The sequence below is a fragment of the Lynx canadensis genome, chromosome F2 (genome assembly GCF_007474595.2).
Source record: "Lynx canadensis isolate LIC74 chromosome F2, mLynCan4.pri.v2, whole genome shotgun sequence".
In the NCBI taxonomy this organism is placed as follows: Eukaryota; Metazoa; Chordata; class Mammalia; order Carnivora; family Felidae; genus Lynx; species Lynx canadensis.
The window spans coordinates 31,396,438-31,421,938 of NC_044320.2; the positions used below are offsets into that span (position 1 = coordinate 31,396,438).

At 34.3% G+C, this 25,501-nt stretch overlaps 1 protein-coding gene across 10 annotated transcripts in view; it reads right to left on the reverse strand.

Annotated features, from left to right (window-relative positions):
* The window catches only part of OXR1 (oxidation resistance 1), a 364,732-nt gene that overhangs the window by 28,042 nt on the left and 311,189 nt on the right, over positions 1-25,501 (reverse strand). For all 10 annotated transcript variants that reach the window (XM_030304531.1, XM_032591945.1, XM_030304536.1 and 7 more), the window contains 5 exons: positions 21,106-21,258; positions 15,567-15,751; positions 11,836-12,590; positions 7,912-8,080; positions 6,387-6,549 (listed from right to left, as the gene is read on the reverse strand). In XM_030304531.1, coding sequence (XP_030160391.1) covers positions 6,387-6,549; positions 7,912-8,080; positions 11,836-12,590; positions 15,567-15,751; positions 21,106-21,258 — 1,425 coding nt within the window. The remainder of the gene's footprint in view (positions 1-6,386; positions 6,550-7,911; positions 8,081-11,835; positions 12,591-15,566; positions 15,752-21,105; positions 21,259-25,501) is intronic.

Consider the following 25,501-nt stretch of genomic DNA (forward strand, 5'->3'; position numbering starts at 1 on the left):
CCTGAAGGGTGCAGTCATGAGCCATGTGGTACTTGGTGACAGAATAAAATTGACTTATATTACTGTAGTATCACTTTCATTTCATGATAAGAAATTTTAAAAATTCCATTTATAACACTGAATGCAAAATTCACATGAGTCTTAAAGACAGGCTTCAAAGATATTTTAAGCTTATCAGGGTAGCCACTGCATTAGACTATACTATTAGATTCTTGGGCACTTGTCAAGTACATCAAACTTCAAAAGGTATTTGATGGACAAGTTCAAGAGGTGGTGATGAATGACTCACAGTCAGGTATGTTTTTTGGTTTCCCTCTCCTTGTAGTGCCTCTGAGTACACAATATGATAAAAATATTTTGGTGTATAAAGGGAGCTATGCCTGAAGTAATTCTGCCTGACTGTTATTGATAAAACAAACAAACAAACAAAACAAAGAAACAATATGCTTTTAAAAATCAAGGCATAAAATAATTAAACCATTCTCCATAGTGAACCAAATTTATGTTTTAGGTATGCAGATGCAACACACAAAGTAAGAGGAATTTTTTGAAAAATATTTTATACAATGGAACTTCCATGACAGGAACATGAAAATTAAATTACAGTATGGTCAATGTAGTGTGAAAGAATGTTCCACAGTCTTAGCATTGCATATGTTTAACACAACATGTGAAGTGATGACATGGGATAGCAGAGTGGTTTTTCCCCTTCTATTGTACAATGTCATCACCTAAGGAGCTGTACAGAATACGGACTTTGACTTGGTCTGAGGTGACCCTGAGGCAGTAAGTTTTGAAAGCTCCCCCAAATGATTAAAAGTTTCTGCCAAGACTGAGAATTTGGTATGGTGAAAAGGACTATAGGCTCTGAATTACCGATTAACTATTATGATTTGCTACAACGAGGATTTGGGCTAAGTAAGAAACAAGTTTAGAGAAATTATCTGTAAAATAAAGATGACAGTCTATGATTAGATGGGTTGCTCTAGATCTAAGACAGAATAACATTTTGATAACACTGTGGGGAAGCTATCAGCAAAATCTAGACTGTAGGACATCCTAGAGAAAAAAAAAACTGATTTCTTAAAAATGAAAATTACAAGGAAAAAAACAAAGCACAGCAAAGAAATAGAGAATCTACATTTACAGAGACTTAGGAGACATTTTAACTGAGTGAAACATTTGGAGCTTAGTTGCATCCTGATTCAAAGAACAAATCATAAAAATACATTCATGTTACATATATTTTAAACATATTTATGACATTTGAAGAAATGTGAACTGGGGAAAAGGAAGGATCATAGAATAAGTCGATAAAGCACAGTGATTGGTATATGCAACTTCATTATACTATTTATCTCTATTTTTGTTTGTTTATCAAATCAAGGCACTATCATCAGTAAATAGTGCCAATAGGCATCTTTCCCCACCTTTACCTTAAGACCTTCCAATACTTTGTCGAAATGTCATTAGAATACTTCCCTTGTCAGTGAAAATCCATAAAAACAATCCTTATCAAAACCAAAAAGTAACATTTTTCACAAAACTGCAATGCACCACATAAACCATTAGCCTCACTACACATGCTCTCTACTTGTCATTGGACACTGGCAGAAACCAAGGGAAAAGAATCTACCATAAGTACCTCCTTCTCAGTTGAAAGGGAAGGTCATTAATCTGCCAATAGCAGAAGGATTCATAATTAAGAAATGTAAGACATTACGGCTGAAAAAAAACAAACGAGGTAAGGTGATATATGTTTTTTAATTTTTAATGTTTTTTTTTTTTATTTATTTTTTAGACAGAGAGAGACAGAGCATGAGCAGGGGAGGGGCAGAGAGAGAGGGAGACACAGAATCTGAAACAGTCTCCAGGCTCTGAGCTATCAGTACAGAGCCTGACACCGGGCTTGAACTCACAGACTGTGAGATCATGACCTGAGCTGAAGTCAGACGCTTAACTGACTGAGCCACCCAGGCGCCCCGGTAAGGTGATATTTTTATGCTAACTACATTTGTACTGACTAAACTAGAATAATAAAGAGTAGATGGTAAAGAATATTAATCTTTTACACACCCTGAGTCATATGCATAGATTTCACAGGTTTTTTTCTCCCAATAATCAGGAATCTTTGTTCTGATGGGTCATTAGAGGCTCTTACTTCTGACCACTTTAAAACTGGCTAACTCTGCTCGCAGTGAATGTAGATTTCTGCTGCTCTCACCTCTCTCTGGAATTTACTATACAAATTTCTAATTCTGTACTCTTTTCTTCCTTTTCTCATCATTTCTAATTCTTAAATTCCAGTATTTTCTAATTATCTTCAATAGGACTTCCAACTTGAGGGGCACCTGGGTGGTTCAGTCAGTTGAGCGTCTGACTTCTGCTGTGCTGATAGCTCAGAGCCTGGAGCTTGCTTCAGATTTTGTGTGTCCCTTTCTCTGCCCCTCCCTGGCTCACACTCTGTGTCACTTTTTCTCTCTCAAAAATAAACAAACATTAGGGGCGCCTGGGTGGCTCAGTCGGTTAAGCATCCAACTTCAGCTCAGATCATGATCTCACAGTTTGTGGGTTCGAGCCCTGCATCAGGCTCTGTGCTGACAGCCTGCTCAGAGCCAGCAGCCTGCTCCAGATTCTGTGTCTCCTTCTCTCTCTCTGCCCTTCCCCCCACTCACGTGCACATTCTCTCTCTCTCAAATATACATAAACGTAAATGTTAAAAATTTTTTTAAAAAAGACCTTAATTTAAGAACATTAGAAATTGAAAAAAAAATAGGACTTTCAATGTGAATATTTCAGAACTGAATTTATTTCAAATATTATAGAATTTTTCTTGGTATCTTAAGTGCACATTTTAGTAATTTGGGGTGCCATAGTTTGGATTAAATTTTAACACATTTGGGAGTCATGATGAAGGTAATGTTGAATCTATAAAGAGTTAATAAACAGTGGAGACACCAGGGAAAATAATCCTGGAAGATTAAAGAATAAATATTTTCAGATTATCATAGTATATAGAGAACATTTGTTGCTGACGTGCATAAGAACAAAAACAAATGGATTACACTTATAGAGATATGTTTCTTTAAACTCACTATTAAGAAAGAACTTTCTAACAGAGTTCTCCTAAAATGAAAAGTACTGCCCTTTGAGGTGATAAACTCTACCACGGAATTATGTTAAAGCAGAACAAAGAACAGTGTAAAATAGGAGAGGCTGAACTGCCAGTTAATTCTAACTTCCAGCATCTATAAAAATATGACCAATTTACTACAACTGGCATAAGAACTTATTTTAGGATGTAGACTATCATGAAAAATGAGCAAAACTTTTATATCCTATTTTAATCTATGCCCAAATTTATTCCTTAATCCAATAAACAGCAATATAAAAATAATATTGAGAATGAATTATATGCTTGCATTGTTCTTAGCTCTGAGAATACAGTCATGTATGAAGCTGACAAAATCCTGCCCTCACGGCGCTTACAATGGGAGAGGGACAGGACTCACACAGAAGAGAAGTTGGAGCAGAGTAAGTTAATCATATGCAAAAGTTTTCCCAATGTATAAGTTTCTGGTTAGCAATATATTTCTGCCTAAATAGCAGTCAGGGATGATAATCTCCTAAGTATCAAGGAAGCAGAGTAAGCAGAGTAGAGTAGCTAGTTTTAATCAAACAGACTGATGTCCATGTTGGCAGCCATAATAAGTTCATCCTATATTCTAAGTCACCTATTCTCCGTCTCTAGGTAGAAAAAAGCCCCCCAACAGCACTTCACAGTTTGAAGTATTTATTTTTACCTAAGTGCTCTAAAAAAAATTCCATTTGTACAATGAGAACATTTAAAATACTTATGTCATTATACATTTGTTTACCAACAGTGAACCCTAATGTAAACAATGGGCTTTGGATTAAAAAATACATACTTTTTAGGCACTTAGTAACCATCGGGCACAATACAATACAAGCAATATGCGATTATAAATTTTCTAGTAAATCCATTAAAAAAAAGTTAAAATAACTGTTTTTTACTTAACTCAATATCTCTAAAATACTGTCATTTCAACATAATCAATATAAAAATTAATGATATTTAAAATTTTTCTTTTAATTCTAGATCTTTAAAATCCAGTATATAGTTTGTATTTACAGGGAACATGTTAATTCATACTAGCCACATTCCAAAAGTGCTGAATAGCTACATGTGGGCAGTAACTATTGTATCTATAGGAATTCGTATGTTCTGCACTACAGCACCCCTCAAGTCAGACATTAAATTTTCACAGGAAATACCTAATGGTGTTTAGATTTAGATTTATTTAGATTTCATAAAACTTACAGTGGAAAATTCATTTATCCTAGTTGTTCCAAAAGTATTAAAAACTTATCCAATAGCTGAATCAAGTATCCATGTTAAAATTTAACTAAAATTAAGAAAAATTAAAAATTCAATCCCTTAGTTGCATTAGCCACATTTCAAGTACAAAATAGCCACATAGTAAACATGTGGCTACCAGACTAGACAGTACAGGACTGTTCCTAGACAACACAGCAAAAAGTTTCTAAAATTATTTTTTTTCTCTGCCATTTACTTATTTGAATTAATTCTTGCTGAAAACAAGTGAGGAGACATTTATTTCTTCTTTAGAAATTTCAACTTGCAGAATCTGCCACAAGAACTGAGGCAATTCCTTTGAATCAAAATAGTTAATAATCAAATAATCAACCAGATAGTCTATCACTTCCAAGGTTAAGTGCTCCAACTCCAATGGAGAAAAGTCCATTACCTGATTGAAAATATTGCCACCCACCTTGCCACTCAAGTTAGAAACTTCAATGTTATCTAGATGTCATTACATACTGTCTTAACACCTAGGTAATAATACCTGCTATAAAAACTTAATTTCATCACCTTCCACTCTACCTTCAACTGTTGCTACCATAGTACAAGTACCCATCTTTGATCATCTGTTCTATTTTAAAAGCTTCCTAAAACGAATTTTAAATACACAGAGACTATTTACGTACGTCAACACCCATGTAACTAAACTTCACCCAGAATAAATACAGAATACTTCCAGTACTCTATAAAAGTTCCTTCTTGTCCCTAGTGACTCTCTCAACCCCCAGAAACTGGCAGTTTGATGGACTTTTGATTAGTTCTGCCTTGTTGAACTTCATGTAAATGTAATTATATAGTATATACTCTTTTATGCCTGGCTTGATTTCTTTAATTAAACACATTATCTATGAGATTCATCCATGTTGTTGCCTATGCAAGCGGATCTTTTTTATTGCTATGTTATTTGGAATTTCATGAATTTTCCAAAATTTATTTATACATTCTCCTGATAGGAGGCATTCAGGTTGTTTCCAGTTTGGGGCCTACTGTGAATAAAGCTGGTATGAAGATTAATAATGTTAGTTAAAGTATTAAAGAACCCAAAATAAATGTTCAATATATGTTACTTCTTTCCCTCCATAATATTGGAGTTACAGTACAAACTGACGCTGAACAGACTACACAAAATGAACTTAATTCAAAATCAGGTTCACATTTTAAATGAAAGACTTGCCATGTATACCTTTAATCATTATACATGTTAAGTACATGCACCATAAATTCATATCACATAAACCACAAACATTAACACCAAATGGATAACAAAATTTAATCCCACATAGTATCACATTTTAGCATCTGCTCTATAATTTCTAATGCATCAAGAAGACATTAATCCAAGCAACCACAACAGAAAAAACAGATTTTGCCACCCCATCAATCTGATAAGACAAAGCAGGTAAAACATTATATGTAATATTAAAAGATGTATTTCCAAGAGGTTACAGAAAGTTAATTAGTGTTATTCTGGCCAGTTAAACAAGTTCAGTAAATCTGAGCATGTGAAATTTTTACACTTTGTAAGATTAGCCTAAGCTTAATTCCCTAGCGTTAATGTAAATTCATTTCAAAATAATGCTTGGGAATGAACTTAGAAAGCAGTGCTAATTTGAATGAATGTGTCAAATGACTAGTGTACTTCTTCTGTGCAGGAAATAATATTAAAAGGAATCAGATCAGAAATAAATGTTTTATAAAAATTAGTAAAACAGTAATTAGTATTCTAAAATATACTCAATAAGTCATTTTATTGTTGATAAATTGCTTCTCTAATATTTTAAATCAAAAGGAAAATAATAAATAGTAGTAAACCAAGGTCACTAATCAGATTCATTCAATAAACATGTATGCAAGGAAAATAAACCTTTAAAAATTATCCTTTTGTGCAAAGATCACTTGACTTTGCCTGTACTACTATAAAGCTATAAATTCACACGAAGTAAAAAAGATCCACAAAAAATCTGCACATGTTTCTCCTTACCTCCCATTCTCTGGCTGCAGCTTCATTAGTAGAATCCTCATTTGTTTCAGATTCTTCAAGCTTTTTTACTACTATAAATCCAGGTTCTCTGGTACATTCACCAGTATCTTCTGCATATATTTCTGGACTCCACTGAATGAAGAAGGCATACAAGTGGTCTGTCCTGTTAGAACAAGTGACTATTAATAATAGACCTAGCATTTACAAAATGGTATTTGTTAAATATCTTCACAAAACCTGAAGACTTAAAATACAAAATATACTATGCTTTATTTAAGGAGATAACAAAGCCTAATGTCAGGAAGACATTAACTCAAAAAAATTTTACTTGGCTGTATTCTGTCAAATTGTTCTCAGAAAACTAGTAAGATTTTCCTTGGCATGTTTTTGAGTAAGCTCAGATGCTACCCATGATAATGTTTATCTTTAAAGAAACTAGTGATGGGAAGGGAAATTGAACCTGCGATCGTGACCTCATTCACACAATGACCTAATTATCTAAAAAAGAAAGAAACAATTTATAAATGTGGACATTACACAAAATTTTCCCAAGTCAATAAAAATTTAATGTGCTTAACTTTTAAATCATACTAGGAACACACAATGCATTCTTGGTTCAGAAACAGATGATCTAATCTTTTAAGTCTCTTTCTCCATTTTCAATTTTGTTTACCATAGCAAAACCTGCTGTTACAAAAGATAATTAAATCCCTGATAAACTTATTTGAGGATCAAACACACATTTCAAATATCTATGTTTGTGGCTATCAATTAGTAGGGATAAGAGATTATAGATCATTACCTACCTTGAGGTAAGAACTATACTATTTAATATTTTGATGAAACTTCTTGCTCTATGACATTTTAGCTACCTAAAATTCACTTTTTTTTTTTTTGCATTAAACCACAAAGAGGAATAAAATTTAAACTGGGGTAACTTAAGGGGCACCTAGGTGGTTTAGTCTGTTAAGCATCAGACTTCGGCTTAGGTCATGATCTCAGTTCATGAGTCTGAGCCGCACACTGGGCTCCCTGCTGTCAGCACAGAGCAGCAGCACAGAGCCTACTTTGGATCCTTTGTCCCCCCCTCTCTCACTGCCCCTACCCAGCTCATGCTCTCTCAAAAAAAAAAAAATATATTAAAAAAAAGGGGGGTAAATTAAAAAACACAAAATAGGAGTTAAATTATTTTTAAAAGATTTGATGTCAAGTTTAAAAAATTTTTTTTTTCAACATTTATTTTTGGGACAGAGAGAGACAGAGCATGAACGGGGGAGGGGCAGAGAGAGAGGGAGACACAGAATCGGAAACAGGCTCCAGGCTCTGAGCCATCAGCCCAGAGCCTGACGCGGGGCTCGAACTCCCGGACCGCGAGATCGTGACCTGGCTGAAGTCGGACGCTTAACCGACTGCGCCACCCAGGCGCCCCTGATGTCAAGTTTTTAAAAGTATTTTTCTACTGGTGTTAAGTGATATGTAAGATAATTTTAATTCAAGCAGTCTCAATAATGTTTTTGTTTTTTACCTTTCTTGTGGCACAGCAAACCAATATTCGTGTTTCTTATCTCTCTGTGCATACTGTTGCATTGTTGCACTTGCTTGAGAAACAAATGTTTTCCTCATTGGTTTTCCAACTCTGAGACATAAGAACTTATGCAATCGATGCCTTCTCTTTTCTTTTAAAAGTGCAGAACCTAGAAATGAGATACAAACAGAATTCATTCCATTCTCATATACGATGCTTAAAAAATTCAGATAAAGTGATGTTTATCTCCAAACTTCTAACAAATATAGAATAAAATTTTAATTTACTGACACTTACTTAGATGAATTTTCTTAAGGAACTTTTATTTTCTTCCAAAGGTAAAGTGACAGGTACAACCAGACCAATGAACTAGCACCCAAGTAATGAACTGAAATTATGTCTAAGCGCATTAAGAAAAAATGTGAAAGTTTCAGCAACTCTTCTATTAAATTTTTGTGTGGAACAACCATATTAAAGTAATTATATGCACAAACACAATTTTCTGCATGTTCTCTATCAACCTTCTAGAATAATATCTAAAAATATTTGCAGAACTTTAAAAGGTTTACTTTTCATATAGTTGTAATAAACAAAAATTTACTAAAAAAAGTTTCTGAAGCTTTTACATATATATGAAAGTAGGATATAACAGTCAAAAATATGCTGGACTCAGCCATCTGGACAGTTTATTAAGCCTGAATTATCTCTAACTTCCCAAATAGAGATGCTGATGTAAGGTACACTGAGGGTCTGACACTATGAATGAATTCAGGATTTTGGACATGATGTTTCCGAAGTTGGCATACTATGGAAGAATAAGCACTTTACAGTCAGGAGAGCTGGGTACTAGTCATGGCTTTCTTCTGTACAATACTGCAAAAGGTGCATAATCTATATGAGCCCCAATATTTGCATCTGATTAAAAGAGTGAACCTTTACCATTTTCCCCACAAATATATTCCACAGCTGTGTACCTATTAAATCATGCTATATTAAAAAGTCACTAAAAATTAGAAACCTGGATTATTTCCCTATGACAGAACTTCTAGCTACTTAACATCATATCCCACACCCAAAAACCCCACTAAAATGAAAGTAATCTACCACATTAGGTTAAACAGAATCCCTCACTTTATCTTTTTCAAAGGTTTCAAAATATAAGAAAACCGTAAGACACAAGGATATCAAATAAAGATATTCACACCAGCATTCTTTACAAATATCAAAGGAAGGAAATAACATGAATTGTTAATAACAACTGAATGTGTTAACAATATGGAAGTTGTTAAAATATAGGGCCATTAAAAACCGTATTTTCAAAAACTATAATGACTTGGGAAATTATTCATGACACAAAATATTAAGTAAACAAAGGATACAATGTGTATTTAAATACACGTGTATTTAAACGTGTGTGTATACACACATACACACCAAAAATCAAAAATAAATGTAACAATTGTTAACAATGAGTATTTCATTGATGAATTTCAGGTAATTTTTATCAATTTTCTAAAAATTTCCTATACTTGTCAAATGTTCTTTAATGAACATTAGTTCTGAATAAGGAAAAAGGTATTACAAAGGAACTATTCATATTCAATCTTTTATAGAATTTTATTTGAGCAAATTAATTCTTTAACATCTACTGAATACAATCTTTAGATCATTAGGATATCTAAAAAAGATGGTGCAAAGAAAATTCAGTACGTATTTTAAAAACTGAACCAAACTCTCATGTATTGCTGGCAGAAATATAAAATGTGCAGCCATTGTGAAAACAGTTTGGGCGTTCCTCAAAAAATTAAACAGAGAAATACCATAGGATCCAGCTAATCTACTGTTGGGTATATATCCAAAAAAATGGAAAAGAGGGATCTGAGCAGATATTTGTACACTAATGTTCAGAGCAGCATTATTCACAATGGCCAAAAGGTGGAAACAACCCAAATGTACATTAACAAATGAATACATAAAAACAATGTGTTATGTATAGTTAGCCCTTGAATGAGACAAGGTTAGGGACACCAACCCCCAACACAGTCAAAAATCTGCATATAAACGTTTGACTCACCCAAAACTTAACTACTAATAGCCTACTGTTGACTGGAAGCTTTACCAATAATATAAACACTTGATTCACACAGGTTTTGTATGTTATATGTATTATATTCTGTATTCTTACAATAAAGTAAGCTAGAGAAAAGAAAATGTTAAGAAAATCCTAACGGGTACATGGGTGCATTAAGCATCTGACTTGATTTCGGCTCAGGTCATGATCTCACAGTTTGAGTTCAAGCCCTGCATCGGCTCCGAGCTGACAGTGGGGAGCTTGCTTGGGATTCATATTCCCTCTCTCTCTCTGTCTCTGTCTCTCTCTCTCTCCCTGCCCCTCCCCTGCTTGTGTGCTCTCTTTCTCAAAATAAACTTTAAAAAAAGAAAATCATGAGGTGGCTGGGTGGCTCAGTTGGTTAAGCGACTGACTTTGGCTCAGGTCATGATCTCATGGTTCCACGAGTTCGAACCCCGCATCAGGCTCTGGGCAGACAGCTCAGAGCCTGGAGCCTGCTTCAGATTCTGCGTCTCCCTCTCTCTCTGCACCTCCCCAACTCACACACTCTCTCTCAAAAATAAATAAATATTAAAAAAAAAAGAAAAAAGAAAAGAAAATCATAAGAAAAAAATACATTTACAGTATTGTACTGTAATAAAAAAAAAAAATCATGTATAAGGGGACCTGCACAGTTCAAACCCATGTTGTTCAAGGGTCAACTGCATAATAGAGTATTATTCAGCTTTAAAAAGAAGCAAATTTTCATACATGCCACACCAAAGATAAAACTTAAAAGTCATTGTGCTAGGGGTAATAAGCCACATACATAAGAACAAATATTGTTATGACTCCACTTATATGAGTTGCCTCATATATAGACAGAAGTTCACAGAGACAAAAAGTAGAATGGTGGTTGCCAGGAGGTGAGGGGAGAGGAGGGGAGAATGAGGAGTTACTACTTCACGGGTGCAGGATACCTTTTCTGTTTGGAAAGATGATAAAGTTCTGGAAATGGCTAGCGGTGATGACTGTACAACATGAAGGTACTTAATGCCACTAAAATTTACACTTAAAAATGGTTACTACGGTAAACTTTATTTCAGCAATAAATTATTGAATTTAAGTTTTATAATTTCACATGTAAATTGGATTGATTAGAATCAATATTCTGCCAGAATATCAGAAATGCTGGCTAGGTTCCCTGAAGTACACCCCATTATGTATTAAGTGGAAGCAGTGCACATTAGAAAACAACATGGTCTACTACTATAATTTTCACTAAGTAAACTACTAAAAACCAAACTGAAAGAGAAATGGCGTTTTAATTTATTATTCTTGGTGCTTTATAAAGGGAAATGTTTAATCAGACAATGATGAACTTCCAGATACTTGGAATCATTTCAGAAATAAACTTGTACGTCTAATTGCGCTTTTTTAAAAAAAGGTACAATTACAAACTTTGGCAATTACACTATTACAATTACAAACTGCAATTACATTATTTTATGCGCAATGAAAAAAGGCCTTTTAATGAGGTAACATACCAAGAACTAAGAGAAATGGAGAAATCAAAGGTATTCCAGAACTTGTGTGCATTTTCAAGAAATTAATTGTTTAAAGATAGAACACAGTCAGGAGGGTGTACACATGGTGGAAAAGATGCTCATTATGTGTATAATCCGCCATGGGATAAGGAAAGACAAGACTAGGAACTAGACACCATATACTTACCCCTGGAGAAAAGTAGCAGTCAAGGGCCACTAGATTGTCCTTCAGAGTGGCCTATGATACAGCAGCTTTTTAGTCCGTGAGGAAGGAGGAAGACAATATGCAGTAAGATGAATTAACTTTATATATTCCTTAACACTTACCTTCTATATCAGCAGTTGCTATTTTATGCTTAATTTCTTTTTGTGACACCTGTTGAATATTTTCCCTTTGCTGCTTAGTCTGTTGCATAGTATGGGTTTTCCAGAGTTTCCGGAGTTCTTCTACCTCTGCCTCGGAGTCCAGATTTTGTTCCTTTCCTTGTTTTCCTTTGTTGACAGTTTGCTTTTGTTTAAAATCTGCTGCTTCCCCAAAAGATATACTTTCTTTTTCACCCTCTTCCTGATGTAGTGAATTCTCATTAAGAAAATCCTGGTCTGCATTTCCTTTTATACTTGTGCTTTGTTCTTTAGAGCCTGAGATCTCTTGAAAATTATCTGTAGCCTGATCTCCTTCCTTAATGGCCTTTTCAAGATCATTTAAATCTGTTTTAAGAGAAGAAGTCCCAACTTCATTTGTAGAATGTCCAGAATCAGATTTTAACTGATCAGTAGTAGAAGACTCTGATATGGCTGTTAAACATTCTCCACCACTTTGATTGACAGTTTGCACAGATTCTGATGACGCACCAGATGATTTATCTTGTCGAAGCTCATCTGAAGAGACAAGCTCCTCTCGTATAGGAGAGAGTTCCGATTCTGTGAACACATCTTCAGAAAGAGACTCCTCGGTGCTCCTGGGAGCAGTGCTGGCACTATCATTACCTGCATCACGGGTTCTTGAGTCTATTTCATCAGTATTACTTCTTGTCATTTTCTTTAAATGGCAGAAATCCCTTCCTGATAACTGATCTATCTCTCTGTTAATAAACAAAATTAAAAGTTATTACTTTTTAAGTTGCAGGGTTTTATTTCCCACAAACTTAACACTCAATTAGTACTAAAAAGGTTTCTCTAAAAGGGATATATCACTTAATAGCATATCAAAATTTGATTTATACTGATAGGCCAAATAATTAAGTCAAGCTTTTGCAATAATCTAAGATCTGGGAAACATCAATGTAAGATTTCCAAATTGAATTCATCTACCTGAAAAGAGGTTGAAGATGTAACTTTTGGGTGAAGCTATAATTCTACACTAAAAATTATTCATTAATGGAATATGGAAAATTAGCTTAGATAAAATTTTGATTAAAATTTTACATGTCTTGATAAAGAAAAAAATACATTGATATTACCCACATGGATACATGAACACCCAGTGCTTATTTATTTACATAGATATTTGTAATCTATTTGAATAGAGATTGCACTAAAATATTAGGCTCAAATGCAAAGCTGAAGACCAACTGGAATAGAACTGAGGCAGTACTTACTGGAATTCTTCAGGCTACCAGAAACCACTCTTAATTCAGAGAAAACTTGTTCATCTAAAGGTTCAGATACTAGATATGTGAATGGTTTATATTCTATTAAGACTTCCATATTTAATGGCATTTGTAGATATGAGCACTAGTGTTCAAAGTTAGATAGTTTAAGTTCTAGAAGGAGGTAGTATAAACATCTATATAAAGCATGAAATTAAAGTCAGAAATTTAAAATGATGGTTAAAAGCAGTTTGTGACAAATGGAAATTATAGTAGTTCTGAGTGGAGAAACCACGAACATTTATTTAAGAATAGAAAAAAAAACAGGAATGTAAGCTGAAACAAAAATAACTGGCTGTCTCTGGATGGTGAAGCTGGATAATACTTTTAGTCTTTTTTGATATTTTTCAAATTTCATAGAAGTATGTACAATTTTTGTAACTAGAATAGGTAAAATGTATTTTTTAAAAAGGTGTTAGTTGAATTACAATTCCTATATCTCTCTCCCTCCCTTATATCTGATTCACCTTAGGAGAAAAAGCATGTGATTTGTGCTATTAAAAATGTAATAGTGTCATCTACTGGTGATCCATTCAAATTGCATATATAGGGTCTTGGAACTTGGCAAAAGGCAAAATTTTGAGAAACTGTATATGAACATTTACTTTAAAAAAATTTTTTTTTAATGTTTATTTATTTTTTGAGACAGAGGCAGAGCATGAACAGGGGAGGGGTAGAGAGAGAGAACAAGACACAGAATTTGAAACAGGCTCCAGGCTCTGAGCTGTCAGCACAGAGCCCAACGCGGGACTCAAACCCACAAACTGTGAGACCATGACCTGAGGTGAAGTCGGATGCTTACTAAGACCCTTGGGTAAGAGACAAAATTAATAAATGTAAGAGAATCTATGTTTGAATAAAGGCTGTAAAACCTTCAGTTAATATGCTAAAAGACTAAATATTTATTTCTGTCAATGATGCTGCTTCTGCTTAACACGGTTCCAGAACAATACCTTTGAAATCAACTTCCCAAGCAGAAGATGGAAGAAAATCAATCAAATCTTATAAGTCAGTTTTGCTACACATGACATTACTCTGCAAAACTACTTGCTTTATTTATCTGATTTGCTGCCAAATAATGTTTTTAATTAATTTATAAGGCAAGAACTGAAAAGACACTTCTTTTTGGAGGAATTTTTTAAATGTTTGGACCAAATGTATGGTCTTTCCAGGTGACACTCTAAATTATAAAATAGTGATCTGCAAAAAAGAGGAGCTCTACATCATCCTGGTGGAATACTTACAGATCATTCAGCATAAGAGAATCCCAAAGAATCATAATAAAAATCTCAACCGTGACTGACAATATATGCATTCATATATAATCTTGTTTTTCTTTTAACCGAATCCTTTACTCCTTTATCTTTGTCTCATCCCTCCACCCACTTCAACAATACTTACTTGCTCAAAGTGACTTTGGATGATGATCTACAAAAATAACTAAAGTAGAGGATATTCTAGGAATTATCTGCACCTCTACAGAGGAGTTTACCAAGCCAAAATACTATCTATTGTATGGAAAGTATAATGGACACTTCTTGAATAAGGGATTTTATTCTACCACAGGTATCCTAACAACTCATGTACTCTGCCTCAGAAACAAAAATAATTTGCTCCTTTCCTAGCTAAGCAGTTCTGTACCACACGAGTTAATTTTAGAACAATGATCCACATCCCTGTGGGCTAATAAAGGAACATATATCTTTGGCTCAGTTAAAGTGAAGCCATTTTTAAATGGTTGACAAAGTATGTATGGAAGAATAGAGGGTGTTCTTTTGTTACATATCAATTTTCTTCCTTTCTTCTTCTCCTTCCTTTTTTGGTATACTGTCTTCTTCCCCTTTTATTTCTTAATCCTCCTTTTTCTCTCTGGTCATTCCTGTGGTCAAGCACGTCACTTTCAAAGGCTGTGCTGAGTTGCAGTCTTATACCTATGTTATTTGAATCCTACAAATCCCTTGACCAGTATATTCCAAGGTTAACTCTTTCAAGATTAACTGAGGAAGAATGATGCTCATGTGATCTCCCCCATATCCCACACTGGACTCTTCAGGCTCTTGTAAGAAAAATCTGAAAGCTACACTAGTTCACTTGTATTACCTTATATTAGTCACAGAAATAATTTAAAATTCTGTGTCTTTATAAAAAGAGCTGGTAAACACTAAATTAAATGAGGTTTATAGGTTACTTTAAACATCCAGTTCTCTGACAAAATATACAAATATAAACCTAAAACAATCCCTAATTGTTTAAGATGTGTTAAGAATAATCTTTTTAATACTACATATACTTTTTCATTATTGACAAAATGAAAAGCAGTTATAATAAAAAAAATACTAAAGAGTATTCGACAAGGGCCAACTATCTAGATGTAATAAAATCACAAAAGAGAATAAATACCAATCTTACATGGGTAAAGATTCCTTTATTTTGCTATCCAAAATTTCTTTGTACATTGCAGCTGACATCACCTCTTCCATTGGACACATGATACCATATTCCTCACAGCCATTCTCTTGAACCAAAGGGTCAGTTTTATGTGGATCAAACATTATATTATTTGGTGTAACCAGCAGCACACCACTGACTGTGCCCTAAGATGAAAAAAGACAATAACATTTAATCTTCAAAGCTTAAATTTTCACAAAGTAGTCTAGCTGTTTTTACTAATTTTCTTCTGAAGTTAGGCCTTCTGTTATATATAAAAGTAGTACATTCAAGCACTATGACACTCTCATGAAAACATTTTATACGTTTTACACTAATTTACATTCTGCTTCCTGTGTTGTTCCCTCACTAGAGGTACCAAATATAGTTTCATATACACAATGCAGGTTTAATAAATTATGTGTTGATGATTCAATACAATACAAGGGAAAAATAGCATAATCTCTTTAAAATATTCTTTAAAAAAAGTCTCTGTTTCAACTTGCCTCTGTTACTGCCTAGCTAATTTGACTTGGGGCATGCAAAGTTTCAGTTTCTTCATCTGTAAGAATAGGCATAGTAATCATTTTAATTTAATCACGAAAAACTATGAAATTTCAAATACATTTAATAAATAGCAATATAAATACGAAGAGTCCAACGTCTCAATTTAAAAATGAGCAAATTAAAATCCATAGGAAGCCGATCCCACTAATATTAGCTAATACTTATTGAAAGCCCTGTATGTATCATGCTTTATATAAATCATTGTCTATTTGATCTTCACAATCATAGCTACGAGATGATTATACTGATGGGAAAATTAAGGTTGTTGAGAGGCTAGACAACTTACCCTAAGTAATAAATAACATGGCTAACTGAAAAGCAGAGGAATCAAGATTAAAAATCCAGGCAGTCTGTGCTTTTTACTAAAATCCTTCCACATTCGAGTATAAACTACAGTCACTCCAAATGTGCTAAATATTCCTTAATCCCATTTTAACTCCTATCTATTACCATATTCCGTAAGTATAAAAGTGTAAAGCCAGACAGAATTCTAAAAATAAACTAAGTAGTTACTTCAAAGTTGTCTTATCTTTTCTTCTGAAGCTATTAAGGAGAAGAAAAACTCAAATCCCGCTTGATTGGTATCATATCATCCTTCAAAGTCCATATTCAGCTCTGGCTTACCTTTTTACCTTTTACCTGGCTTAACTTTAAAAACATAAAACTTAAGTTATGACAGACACTACCATTAAAAATGATCAAGTAAAAGACTAAAAGCAGAAAACTCTACCTAAAATGGTCACCCAACTGTAAGTGGAAAAAAGTTATTGCGGATGGTTCAAGATAATAAAACATACTTATTTGTAGTAGCTACATGCAATATTGGAAAGAAGCATATGTGTTTGCAGGCATTTTGGTGGGTTTTGGTGGCAAAAAAAGAATCGATCTAAAACTCTAAACAGCATTTGTTTTAGTTCAGACCAGGGACCACCTAAGTAGGGAGTAACTTTATATAATCCATGACCTAATCATATTTTGAACGGTATTTTAAATAGATTCATATATATCAGTCTATATTCCTGGATCATACACCAACAGAAGTCAAAGAGTAATGGTAAAGTATGTTGTAGGGACATTTACATTGCCACAGATAACCTACGCAATAGATAATAAAGAGTATATAGGGGCGCCTGGGTGGCGCAGTCGGTTAAGCGTCAGACTTCAGCCAGGTCACGATCTCGCGGTCCGGGAGTTCGGGCCCCGCGTCAGGCTCTGGGCTGATGGCTCGGAGCCTGGAGCCTGTTTCCGATTCTGTGTCTCCCTCTCTCTCTGCCCCTCCCCCGTTCATGCTCTGTCTCTCTCTGTCCCAAAAATAAATAAACGTTGAAAAAAAAAAAAAAAGAGTATATACAATGTAAAAATCTTAAAGATTTCCGATCTTCTATCTTCCTTACTCTATCTTGCCCTGTATAAACTTGTTATTTGAGAAGTAAAATCAAGATCAGTAAGAATTAAGGAAAGCAAACACCAAGTTTTTGGAAAAACATCAGGTCATCCTTGATTTCATAAATTTCAAGTAAGCATTAGTTTTAAATAATGGCATAATATCAGGTTCACTGGCATAACATTACACACTATCTTTCACTTTTTTTTTTTTTTGCAAAGACAATGATTATTAGGTATGTGACAGAAAAGGCCCAGTATTAATGATTATGCTTTAATTCAGTATACCTATTAATTCTAGAATACTGCTACTCTTAGTAGTATAACTACAGAAATCGTGTAAAGCCTCTCAAAAACTATGCTTCTACTTCTTGGATTAGAAGAGGCTTAAAGCCCTGCCTCTTAACACTAGACTGATCAACCTGGTAATGTGAATTCCCAGGAATTCACCCTTATTTGCTGCTATTGAAGGATGTGCTAACATATTCTTCAAGCTTCTCTTCCTCTGACTCTAGGTGGGACTCTGAGGTATTGTGTCAGATGTTACTCCCCCAAATCAAGAGTTGGCCACGAGAAACACTACTTCAACATAAAATTCACAAAAACCTTTTGAGAAAGTAACTGCTCAAATTCATCTAACCCAAGACCAAGTTTGAAATTATATTCAAACTCATCTAACCCAAGACCAAGTTTGAAATCTTACTGAAATTCATCTAACTCAAGATCAAGTTTGAAATCATAAACTCATAGTTAAGCATTCCCCCTTCATTCTTTTTAATACTATTTCATAAATCTGGATATATTATCAGGAGCAAGAACATGTTACAGTCAGAGGTTTCAAATTAAAATATCTTCTTAATCCACATGACCTTCAGAAATTTTAATCACAGATTTCTCTTTAGTATTAACAACTGTCAATCCTTTATGTGCAATTACCAGACTAATCTTCCATGGAGAAAATAAAGTCTGTCTGTAAAAGTTACCACTTACACTATAATATTTCTGTATATACTAGAAGATAAAAAACTATGATGTGGGAAACCATCCCAGCAGACTAAACGCTTGTACCCATCTTTTTTTTCAGTCTTAAGTCCACTCTAATTTAACTACTATAATTATTGTTGATAAATTTCCACAATTTTTACATAAATAACCTTTACTACAGTAAACCTATAGGAAGAGCCAGCCTCCAGCAAGTGATTAGGTTCCAAGAACACCAGGCTACAGGTTGTTCCTAACTCTGACAATGACTTTATCTTTGCTTTGATACTTGAATAAAAATGTTATTCAAATACTTACAGTTGAAATTCTGCTTCTAGTCAAGAACTAATTCTGCCTAAAACTACTAAAACCATACACACACACACACTACATGAAAGGACTATGTGCAGCTACTAGAATGCTGGGGAGTGTCACGTGAATAAGGGAAAACAAATAAGGATGAACTCTACAAATGCCGCAGCATACTGACTGGAGAGTTTCCAGGCCAGAGGCAGAGAAAGGAAAGGAGAGATGAGCCCTTCCCATTGAGAATGCTTTGAAGGTCCACAGAAGGTCTTTCAAGTTTCTAGCTGAGCACTGAATGCTACCTATGTATATGGCAACTATCCCAGGATGAGAAAAGAAGCAACACTCAAAAGAAGCAGAGGAAACAATCCACAGAGACAACAGAGAAAGGTACAGTTTGTGTTCTTAATGACCACAGCAAAAAAACATGTAATTTACAGGGCCCCAGAAAACTCAGAAGGGAATTGTCTCAGTAAAGGGTAAAACTAGCTATAGTTGCTTTGGTTCTGCCCAACAAAACTTAAAACAAGTCATGATATGATCAAGCTGTTTCCAAAAGACAACTGAGTCACAGAAAACAGCACAAAAATAGGTAGAGAAATATAAAAATATCTGGGACCCAAGAAGATAAAATTTATATCTGATATCCAGTTAAAAATTACTAGGCATGTAAACAAAAAGAAAAAAGTGACTCATCACAATGAGAAAAGTCAATTAACAGAAACAAATCCACAAGTGAGAGAGAAAACAAGTCACAGAAAGACATTAAAATAACTATTATAACTATATTCCATATATTCAAGAATAAATAAGGTAGATTGTGCACGGTAGTTATGGAGAAGGAAGATATGAGAGCCAGTTTGAACTTACAGAGATGAAAAATATGCTCAAAAGAATTAAAAGCAAACTAGACATGGCAGAAAAAACATTAAGTGAACTTAAAGGTATAGCAATTAAAACTGTTCAAAAAATAGAGAAAAAGAAAAAAGAACAGAATATCAGTGAGCTATGAGACATAACATCAAACAGCCTAAAATATGCATAATTGGAATTCCCAAAGAAGAGGAGCGGATGGAGGAAAAAAAATTGAATATGGTCCCAAATTTTCCAAATCTGATGGAAACTATAAATGCACAGATTCAAGAAGCTGAATGAATCCTCAGCAAAACAAATAGAAAAATACGCCAAGGCACACCATAAACCAATTGCTCAAAATCAGTGATGAAGAGACTATTTTATTTAAAAGATTTTTTTAATGTTTATTTATTTTTGAGAGAGAGACAGAGTGCGAGTGGGGGAGGGCAGAGAGAGAGGGAGACACAGAATCCGAAGCAGGCTCCAGGCTCTGAGATCCAATCTGTCAGCACAGAGCCTGAGGCGGGGCTTGAACTCACCAACAGTGAGATCATGACCTGAACCAAAGTCGGATGCTTAACAGACTGAGCCACCCAGGCGCCCTTGAAGAGACTATTTTAAATGCAACCAAAGAAAATTATCTATGTTGTACACAACACCAAATATAAAAATTGTGTTAGAGTTCTCTTCAGAAATAGTGCAAGACAGAAAACAGGAGGTCTGAAAGAAACATCTTTAAAGTTCTGAGAGAAAAAGAAAACCATGTGTGGCTTCTAAAGTTAATAACATACTATAGTTACTTTCTAAGTAATATCTGGAGTTTATTCTCCAATTCTGTTATTTTACTATACTCCCTCTGCACACTAGAAGTTCTTTGCATACAAAAGCAGCAAGGTGTGGCAGATGAAACATTCACACTGGGTTTGAATTCAGGCCATGACAGAGAAACCTTACCTTGGACTTTAACCTTTCCTGAAAGTTTGTTTGTTTGTTTTTTTCCTGTGAAGAATGAATAGAACCACCCATTTCATAGGATTATTTTGAGTTGAGGAAATAACTAAAACATCTCATATACTTTCTGGCATACAGTAAATATTGAATAAACAGTAGTTATCTTCTTTTTGTGTGCTATACCAAGTTTGCAAGAGTTATCACTCCAAACAGTGCCCAGAAATGGTCATTTTATATCAGCTTTTTGAAATATTCTATCAATAGCAAATTAGGGGTAATTTATTATAGTAAATTTATATCCCATTGCCTTTAACAACCGCAAAAGACCACCAGATTCTAAGTTAGTTATAAGCAAAGTCCATACAAAGTATTTCCATCAGTATCTTTTTAAAATATTCAAGCAGTTGATGTCAATAATTTAAAATGTAAATGTCAAATCGTGATATTTCAGTAATAAAGCATGATTAAAAATTCTTACCTTGCCACTGGTAATATATTTGCAATTAATTTTAAGAAATTTCTCCGTAAATGCTTCTTCCTCCTCAGAAGTTGAAGATACAACTCGTGCAGGTCGAATACCAGTAAGAGTAGATAAGGGAGTTGCTTCTTTTGGGTGGACTACATCAGGATTCTTTAAAAAAATAAAGACACTTCAGAGAACTAAATACAAGTTAGCACATTATTAAAGCCAAATGAATAGCTTTCCCTAATTCTCATCACATTTTGGAGGTTAGCTCAAAATATTCTCATTTAAAAAAAATATACAGGAAAGAACAGCACTGTTTTCACATTCAATAAAGGTTTCTCACAGCTTAAACTTACATTTTCAATGATTTCTTAATGGGTTATATATTTATGAATCATCTGGAAAATGTAGGAAAACTACATCTCTTGTACCATCATACCACGCACGCACGCACGCATGCACACATTCAGTTGTTCCTGAGACCATTTAATATATCCCTCAGGTGTTGGGAGCAGAGAAAAAATGGGAGTGCTTGTCTGTGATACATAGGAACTCAGCCAAAACCATTCACTGGAAGAGCCTTTTAAAATCTTAAGCTACAAAGAGTTTATCAATGCCATTCTACAAGGTATTAGTATTATAAAATAATATTAAGTAATTAGATCACAGATTCTTAACTCTTTTAGTGCCACGGACCATTCTCATAGTGAAGCCTACCTAAGGGCCTTCTTTTCAGAATTTTTTTTCAATGCTTAAAATATAGGACTACAAAGAAAAACAATTATATTGAAACACAATTATCAAAACATTTTTAAGACTGGATATATATTTTTAACATAATAGTTATGTATACATAATTGATACATAAATGCTTCCTTATTAAACATGAAATAATAAAACCTAGTGTCGACGCTGATAATTACAATTTTGAACTAGATGGCTATAAACAATATTTCCAATATCTATAACACTAAAGTGATTTGAAAATATCTGTGAATTGTATTGGGGACACAGGCATGCACAGTGCTACCCTACAGTTTGCTACTTGTAGTCTTAATTTAAAAAATATATTTCAGTTAAAATTGTCTATATCCAAGTTCAGAGACTCCTTAGAACTCATGGTTCCTCCCAAAGTTCAACACTGTGTACAATGTAGGAAGGCTAGACAAATGTTCTTTATTCTTTGTTTTAAATACCTCCAGAGGCACTTTACACTTCCTGAATTAACGCACAGTGTCTTGTAGAACAGTTTTCATAGCAGCAAGGTTCTTCAGAAGTTTGGACTAAATTTAGGCACTTCGTAACTAATACCCAATAGGTTTGACTTGGCCTTTTGAAAAAATAGCCTCCTCTTCAATCTCAAAGACTCTGAAATACTTGAAAAGCACTCTCAAATTTTAACATTACTTTTTCGGCTTCAATAAATGGATTTAACTCCTTAAGTCTATATGAGGATAAAATTTTAGATTCCCTTTTTGAATTTCATATCTCTCTCCTAATATGCTGGAGTGAAATCTCTACCATTTGGACAGATACTCGACATACATTTTTTGAAGGAAGATCAGTACAGAATGCTGCAAAATAACTATATTTAATATGTTATGATTACATTTTTGAAAACCTAAAATAGAATTAGATTTTAACAGCTGCATAACACTATTCAATCATTAATATCCATTGACAAAGTTCTCAATCTTTTTATTTTGTGATACAAACTAATCAAATTTACACTCATTGAGAAAGGGATATTAGTAATAATATTGGATATTTATGATTATTTGTTACATTTAAGGGCTATATGAGCCATTTAATCTTCAAATCATTGATATGGGTATATACTATTACCTTAATTTTATTTTTTTATTTTTTTATTTTTAAATTTTTTTTTCAACGTTTAATTTTTGGGACAGAGAGAGAAAGAGCATGAACGGGGGAGGGGCAGAGAGAGAGGGAGACACAGAATCGGAAACAGGCTCCAGGCTCTGAGCCATCAGCCCAGAGCCTGACGCGGGGCTCGAACTCCCGGACCGCGAGATCGTGACCTGGCTGAAGTCGGACGCTTAACCGACTGCGCCACCCAGGCGCCCCTATTACCTTAATTTTAAAGGAAACTTACAGTTAACCAAGTTCAGTAACTTTCCCAATAAGATGAAGCTAATATGTAAACCCAACTTGTCAACACATGAACTAGTAAGCTTAACTGCAATACTATACACCTTCCCTTTCAAATATTCTTCTGAACAACTGATACATGTGCACCGGGGGAAAAAAGCCAATTCCAGAGCCACTGGAAAGCCCCTTGCAGGCTGGCACAAAACTATCAACAAATTTATGGTTGTTCAGTGACTGCCAAATCCAGCTGACAACATTACCTACTATGTAACCATATCATTCACAAAAACTATAATCAAGAAACACTGTCAAATGCTTTCCTTATATGAAGATACATCTCATTGAACATGATCTGTTAGGTTCCCTCAAATTCTCAAATTCTGTATCTATAGCAATCCCGATTTGTCAATGCAATCCTATTAAAAAGAATATATAGATTGGCTTAGTAAATGTTCAAAGTATAGCACATAAGAGTACATTTCTTTTTTTTAAAAAAAAAAGCAACATTCAGAGGAATTGTAATTAGATCTCATAATAACTTACATACATGTACATTACCCAAATGATCAGTATCTCTATGCAGCTGGTTTTGACTGGTATTTACAGATTCTGATTCTTAATGCAGTGAGTTGGAAGCTCATCAGGGCTTTGTGAAGTTTCTTTGTGCAATTCTGTTTTAGCCACTAGGGATAGAAAGGTCCTTAAAAGTACAGAGTATAAACATCTATCTACTGAGCCTCAATCATTGCCCCAAATATTCAAATGTGCAAAAAGCAAAGCATTGCTAGACCAAGTGAACCGAAAAGGTTGACTTATGGTCATCTTTTTTTGTACAATATGATTAAATATTACATATTTTGATATTCCAGCTATAAAGTGGTAATAAAGAATATGAGCTCTGGATCAGACTACTTGGTTTGGAATCCTAACTCAGCTACTAGCTAACCGAAGGACCTTAGACACAAATTACTTAACATCTCTCCCTCAGTTTCTTTATATGTAAAATAAACACTGTTATTGGTCAGGTACCAGAAGAAGCTGGTGGCATATCAACTTGAGTTAATTTAGAGAGTTTAAAAATGGAACTATTTACAAAAGTATTATGCAGCGTATATGAACAACAGAGGCTTCCTTATCATCCATAGGCCTAAAAAGGTTAAGAGGAGAAACAGATACCTACAGAGGGATCTGTGGAAAGGGTTGTCTGATGAGATGAGAGGTTGGAGAATGCAGCCACTCTGAAGTGACCTTGTAGGGAGGGAGCTAGGAGAATAAATATGCCCCTTTCTCACTCCTTTCGTCTTATCTTCTGCCAATGTTCTCGAAAAACCAAAACCAGGAAGAGCAGGTCTAGGGAGCCTGCTGATATAGTCTAAAGCCCGAAAGAGGATAGAAAAGGATGCAGAATCGGTCCAGAAGAAAAAAAAAAAAAAAAACAACAAAAAAACCAGCCAGGCCAAGTTGAGGTTGGGAATAAATGACAATACTTACTGACACATGGTAAATTTTAGCTATTTATTTTTTTATTTACACTTAACATTGGTTCCACCTCTTTCCATGTTTCTTCACCAATATGTGAAGAAAAAAAAATGTGAGAAAATTGTTTGACCCTGGAAATTCTCAAAGATAATATTTTTTATGTGATAATTATTTAAAAAACCCACTGAGATCCTTTATACTAACAAAGCCAGGAACCTATCATTTTAGCTTCATTCATAAGCCACTAAACAGCTGAACATTCAGAAAGCTACAGGTGATTATTAGAAATATAAACTCTGACAATTTCTGGGAAAAACATGTGACAATAATACTAAATGAGTTGTATCTAATAAAACGTAAGATCCTTGCTTCTAAGGGACTTAGAATGGCAGACATAAATCCAATGATTATAATACAGGGCTATAAATACTTGAAATATATAGAAAGTTACATAGGAATATTATCTTGGGAGTCAAGTAATTCACATACTTCTAGGTAAAAAAATACAGTTTATGAAATTGCCGTTCAAAATAATTATTTCTAACTATTGCCTATAATCAATAGGGAAAACTTCAAGAACTCAATGTTTCTTAACTCCTTCCTGGATCCATCCTAGAGAGAAAGAACTTATTCATTATGACCAGTTATATTAGAGGATACTTTCTGGGCATCTTTGACAGCAGTTGAGTCACTACAGATTAAAAGGTCATTCATATGCCTTTTTATTCTCTCCCTCTATTTCACTAGCATGGCAAAAGTGAGGAAGAGAGCATTTCACACAGGAGAAGGCCTGGCCTTGTTGCTCCCTTGAGTTTCA